The 6,024-nt window shown below is 43.0% G+C and overlaps 1 protein-coding gene across 1 annotated transcript in view; it reads right to left on the bottom strand.

Moving 5' to 3' along the window:
- Positions 1-588: 588 nt before the first annotated feature.
- LOC143026775 (uncharacterized) overlaps positions 589-6,024 on the bottom strand; it is a 207,590-nt gene continuing 202,154 nt past the window's right edge. Inside the window, exon 2 of the mRNA XM_076187546.1 lies at positions 589-1,871. Coding sequence (XP_076043661.1) covers positions 589-1,350 — 762 coding nt within the window. The 5' untranslated portion in view covers positions 1,351-1,871. The remainder of the gene's footprint in view (positions 1,872-6,024) is intronic.

Raw genomic sequence — 6,024 nt, 5'->3', positions numbered from 1 at the left:
CGTATTGTAGTTTTCTTTTTCTTATTGTCTTTTTTAAATCTCTCTGTATTGATACATAACTTTCATAGTCATTAGATGCGCCCGAGCATTTGTATTTCTTATAAGCCTGTCTCTTTTTAGCAATACTTTTTTCAGTTTCTTTGTCGAGCTACTTTGGGCGAGCCTGATTTGGGGGACGTCTGTCCTTAAAAGGAATGTAAGTTTGCATCATCTTAGTGAGCGTATTTTGAAATATTTCCCACATCTGATCTACAGGCCTTTCGTTTAATTTTGCCTCCCAATCTGTAAGCTGAAGCTCTTGACGTAGTCCTATGAACTGAGCTTTACTGAAATCGGGTATTTTAGAAGCACAAGTATCTATTCTAAAATTGTTTAGGAGTTTGAATCTGACTAAGTTGTGATCGCTATTTGCAACAGATTCACCGACTTCTACATCAGTTACCATGCTTTCGCGGCTAGTGATCAAAAGATCGAGTAAGTTTCCATATCTTGTGGGCTCTTTTACTCGTAGGGGTAAAGTTTTTTAAATAATCAACCTGGCCGTCGCGAAACTCGATCCGGGGACCATCGGAATGCTAGTCCACCGCGCTACCGATTACAACGCTGATGGTACCAGTTTTGGGTCTTTTGACGGTCCACAGATCGAGTCTCACAACGGCCGGGTTGATTATCTAACATATTATGGTGATGATAATCAAGAGGGGTAACCTTACTCACCTGTTTGAAGTGTCGAAGTGCGCCATTGATGCGGAGGGAGTCGGTGACGATGGTGGAGATTCCCTCCCCGGGACTGTGCTCGTACCTCGGTAGGTACCTGAGAGAGGCTGACGGCTTCGGGTGGTGACAATGGAGACACGTCTCCGGTTGTGAGTGCTGCCGGATGATCCGGTCACGGTAGGAGGTCGGAGCCACCACTACGACTTCGTTGATGGCTCCTCCCTGAACGGACCGAATACTCTCCCGGCTCGTGGCGCGCGGTAAGTGTGAGCAGGAACACCGTGTTTGGGGCGCGAGATGTCTGTAGCCCCGGAACTCCGGACGGCTCTCCCGGGCATGCAGTTCGATGTCTGGGACCGATCGGGTGGCGCCCTGCTCCTGAGGGCCACCTTCACTACCTCCGGCTGTCCCGCTTCCGGTCCCAGTTCCCCCTCGGGGTGCTCGGTGTGGGCCGAGCGTGGCAGAGGCGCCCGCGGGGTTCAAAGGCGTGGTCACACCGTCCCCGCTGTCGGCGCTGTCGCCCATGGTGATAAGCGGGCGTGGCATGGTCGGCGTGGGCGTATCGTCTATGGTCGGACCCAGCAGATTATCCGTACTGGCGGACCTGGAGGCTGAGGTTAAGGGCGTCACCATAACCTCGGTTGTCACGCCCACGCCCGTAGTCAAGGCACCGGTCCGCCTGAGAACGCCCGCAACTCGTGCATTACGTGGAGAGGCGGTGGGGAACGGGCGTGGGACTCTTTCTGAGTCGCCCCCTCAACGTATGTCCCCTCAGTTTTCTTTCTTTTGGTCTTCGAGTCTCGGGAGTGTCCGAAACGCCACGAAGTGGTCGATCACACACCTTGGACGGATTCGGACGACGCGTGGAGGTTGACTAACACCTCCACCTGGTCGTCACCATCGGGAAACACCTGGTAGGAGTCAGGTGCCACGTAGTTCCCGACACAAACACCCACAACTGTGCAGCCTCGACAGCTGTGCAAACTGCCTAAGAGACAAGTGTTATGGTTTAGAAACCTTCTTCTTCAGTGACCCAGAAACTGTGTCATAACGTCCGTCTTCTTCGGCAGCCCAGCCTGAAGGTTGCAAAGACTAAGAGGGGCTAAAGCTGAGGCCAGGATATAGGCAGGGATAAAGATGGCAACGTCCAGGACCTGAGGAAGAGAAGAAAAATAACATTATTATAAGGTATTGAGACTTCAGACTATTCGAACAAATACATATTGTATGTTGATCATTTTTTCAACACAAGCCTGAAGAATCCTATATAGATACCCAGATCAGGTGAATACTCTAGCACAAGGGTTCTCAGCCTTACTTGGCCCATTCACCCCTTTCACCATTTGTCCGAATGTCATTCCCCCCTCCTTTCCAAGATTGCCTGTTTCAAAAATTGCATTCTAAATAATATGCAAATATTACTAAAAACCCTTCTATTTTTTCCAAATTAGTATATATTTTTCCCATATTAGTATAATTCCAGCCCAGGTGACACGCCAGATAGGCCAAAACCTATAATTGCTTTCCTCACTGCGTAAACTGACTGTGGTCACAAATCACCCCCAGAAAACCCAAAATTCCCCCCTGGGGGTGAATTTCACCCCTAATGAGAACCCCTGCTCTAGCACAATACCACGCCTATGAGAATCAATCTTAGATTTTTTGCAACTATGCTGTGTTATATTTTACACAATTCTTTCCGTTGCCAAGCCTCTGCATCACATGCACGGAATCTAAACTAAATCAAGTTAAACATCCATCTCTCCCCATATCTGTTTAGATTACCCGTTAGCTTAGCTACGGGTTAGAGCGTCGCCACTTGCGGCGGAGGTTGAGACGATGGCAGTTCGAACACTTCCACCAGCGAGTTGGACCAAGGTCATAGTTTATTAAGCCTCATGCTACAAAATCCTCTGTAAGGGTTTTCCTAGCTTCTGCGACGTGAAATCAAATCATTATCATCACATGTTGGGTAACCAAAGGGACATCACCCATCCATACTTCAGCTACTCGTTACAATTGACTACTCCGCCTTCTTATTGCCCACCTTCACATAAGCTTTGCCCCTTTTCGATTTAGTTTTTAAAATCCTATGGTATCACGCACACAAGCATGCACGCACGCACGCACACACGCACGCAAGCACATGCCCATGCATGCATGTACGCACGCTCACTTTTTTCCCTGTCATCAAGTCGCTTTACTTCCTGAAGACCTATAGAGAACAGGCACAATATGTCCGGAAAATCCTAACCCCTCAACTTCCGCTCCGATGTCATCAGCGATATTCGATTCTGCTGATCATATTACTGCCGATAATAGGCTTACCTTGGTCATTTACCGACCCAATACCAATCCGCCTTACGATCTTTTTCCTTTTTCTATCATCACTTAATACACTGACACGAGGTCAATACATAAAAACAGAGGGAACTACAGGAGACCATAAGGCCTACACTAGGCAGTTCCATGACCCTTACCATCTGTCACCCTTATCCATAAAGTTATCTTATCTTCTTTTAAAACAATCAACTGTTTCAGTGCTCACTACATTGTTCCCAAGTCTATTCTATTCGTTAATCAATGTGATGGTAAACCAGTTATCGCAAATTAGCTTATTAAACATAATACCATCATTATATTTAATCTTTTCCTTCCTGTAACGACCAGATCTCTGCAGATTTTACTTATTTATTTTAAGATCTACTAGGAAGACAATCACGAGACGAAATGAGATTTCGATTGATTGAAATAAATCTCGTAACGAGATCTGCCTCACTTGAACATAAGCGTCTAGTATTATATAGAAAAATATAAGTATTCATTTATACAAAGCACACGTACACACACACACATACACACACACACACACACATATATATATATATATATATATATATATATATATGTAGTAGATTTTCTCTTGTGTATACTTCATTAAAAGTGATGGCTAATTGTGCATTTATTATTTTTTAAAGGTATTTTCCATATGCTTTACTGTGGACTTGTGTCTTTCAAAGGACGTTAATGACAACAAAGGGTTACAAAGGCGGAGTATGCCGACAGGAGACCCCCTGGTCCATATCTAGGTCGGATGCGAAAAAAATCATAATAACAACAAAATAATAAATAAAAACTATAATGTAAATAGCAAATAAAGTACATAAATAAATGCATAGACTTCACTATTGGTGGTCATGTTTGCTATATCGCAATTTCGGGTTCAAGACCCTTCTTCAGTAGCTTTGGGAATATTCTATCTGGTCAAGATAAGAATTGTTCCGGTAATTCATGTAATATTACTTTTTCTACCTAAGTTTCTATACTTGCTCTTCACTGTAGGAGGTTACCGGTCACCCGGAAGAGGTTGCCTGGTAACCCAAGCAATGGTGAAATGTCACGTGCTAGTGGGAGCCTCTGGCTTCGTGTTGTGACCAAATGTCGTATGTTTGGGCTTGTGCCGTTTCATGATTTGTGGCGTTATTTCTCATCCTTGGGTTTGTGGTGGTTTGTCTCATGCTTGGCCCTAAGGTCATCTGCTTGTATATTTAGACTTGTGCTCAACTCTTTAATGTATAATGCTTCTAAGATTGGGAGGCGTCTATCATCTGTATATATTTCCAAAATCTCAATGTTTTCCTCTAGGATGCTTCTTGTTAGTGCTATACCATGGACTTCTCTGTGGTTTTTAGGGGCTCCTGATGTCAGTTGGTATGAAAGGCGACGGGATAGCCTCACTGTCGTCATGCCAATATAAGTGGAGGGGAGGGCTTCATAGTTCCCTCGTAGGGCAGGACTCGTAGAAATGGGTATAAACTGGACAAATTTAGACTTAAGAAGGAAATAGGCAAGAATTTATTTACTAATAGGGTGGTCGACGAATGGAATAGACTTAGTAACCATGTAGTAAGCGCTGAAACTATCAGTTATTCTAAGAAACGATTAGACAACTTTATGGATGGGGATGACAGGTGGTGATGAATACGGAGCTGCCTAGTGTAGGCCTTATGGTCTCTTGCATTTTCCTTCATTCTTATGCCATATTCTTACAAGTAAACCTATAGATGACATGTGATTTCTAAAGTTCTTTTCTCTCTTGATGGAGGCTGTTTTTAAGTAGGAGGTGGCTGGTCTTCCTGGTCTTATACTAAATCACTAAATTTGTGTGTGTGTGTGTGTGTTTGTGTGTATATTTCGATCACTTGGTGTGATCCTCTTCAAGCGGAATACAAAGACAAGGGAAAACACATATCTTATATACAGAGGAGAGAGGTGGAGTGACCGAACATGGACATGTCATATCAGGTAGCGTCTATGTTGCTGCGCGAGCTTTGTGGCAAGTCGTCCGCTTTTACAATATAAGGAAGTAATTTATTAACTGCCAAGGTGGTTATATAATCAGGTGACCATTGTCCTTTTAAAATGTTAAAGTTGGGGAATTGTTTAATTAAGTTAGATTCAATAATTTTCCTTTTATAGCTACATTTTGATTTGAAAATGATTTTGTCCTCGTCCTAATCTATGCGGTGATTATTGTTGGCGACGTGTTGAAATACCGCGGAGTTCTGCCGTGCGTATTTTACTGAATTTTTATATTCTTTTATCATTGTTTTTATTTATCTACCCGTTTGTCCCCAATACACTTCATCACATCCTGAGCAGGGTGTTTTTCTGGATCACACAAAGCATTCAGAAGATTTTAAGAATAAGATAAAAAATCACCATCTTTCGGGACGGAGTAAATTGTTAAGCCTAGACATAGTGTCTTTATTTACAAATATCAATGTAGCAGACGTTTTGAAATTCCTGGAAAATAAATTACAGCATTATCAGGATCAACTTCCCATCTCGGTAAATAAAATGATCAAATCAACAAAATTATGTGCTGGCACAAATGTTTTTTTCGTTTAATGATAAATATTACAAGCAAAAATTTGGCTGTTCAATGGGATCTAATCTATCCCCAGTGCTAGCAAACTTATACATGGAATATTTCGAGACGGTACTTCTGCAGGACATAAAACCCCACGGAATGTTTTGGTATAGATATGTGGATAACATCTTCACGATTTGGGATGAAGAGTGGGGTTCCTTTAATGATTTCTTCAACAAAATCAACCTCCTAACTGCTAACATTAAATCTAAAGTGGAATGGGAAGTGGATAATAGTTTGCCATTTTTGGACATCTTAGTCATGGGACATCAGGATCATCTTTCTTTCACATTGTACAGAAAACCCACGCACAATGGGAGCTATGTACACTTGAAACACAATGGCAAAAGCCGACAAGACTGTGAGAATCAACA

The sequence above is a fragment of the Oratosquilla oratoria genome, chromosome 7 (genome assembly GCF_046742065.1).
Source record: "Oratosquilla oratoria isolate Oo_2021 chromosome 7, ASM4674206v1, whole genome shotgun sequence".
NCBI classification, from domain to species: domain Eukaryota; kingdom Metazoa; phylum Arthropoda; class Malacostraca; order Stomatopoda; family Squillidae; genus Oratosquilla; species Oratosquilla oratoria.
The sequence above is the reverse complement of the archived record's forward strand: the minus strand, read 5'-3'. Positions and strand labels throughout refer to the sequence as shown.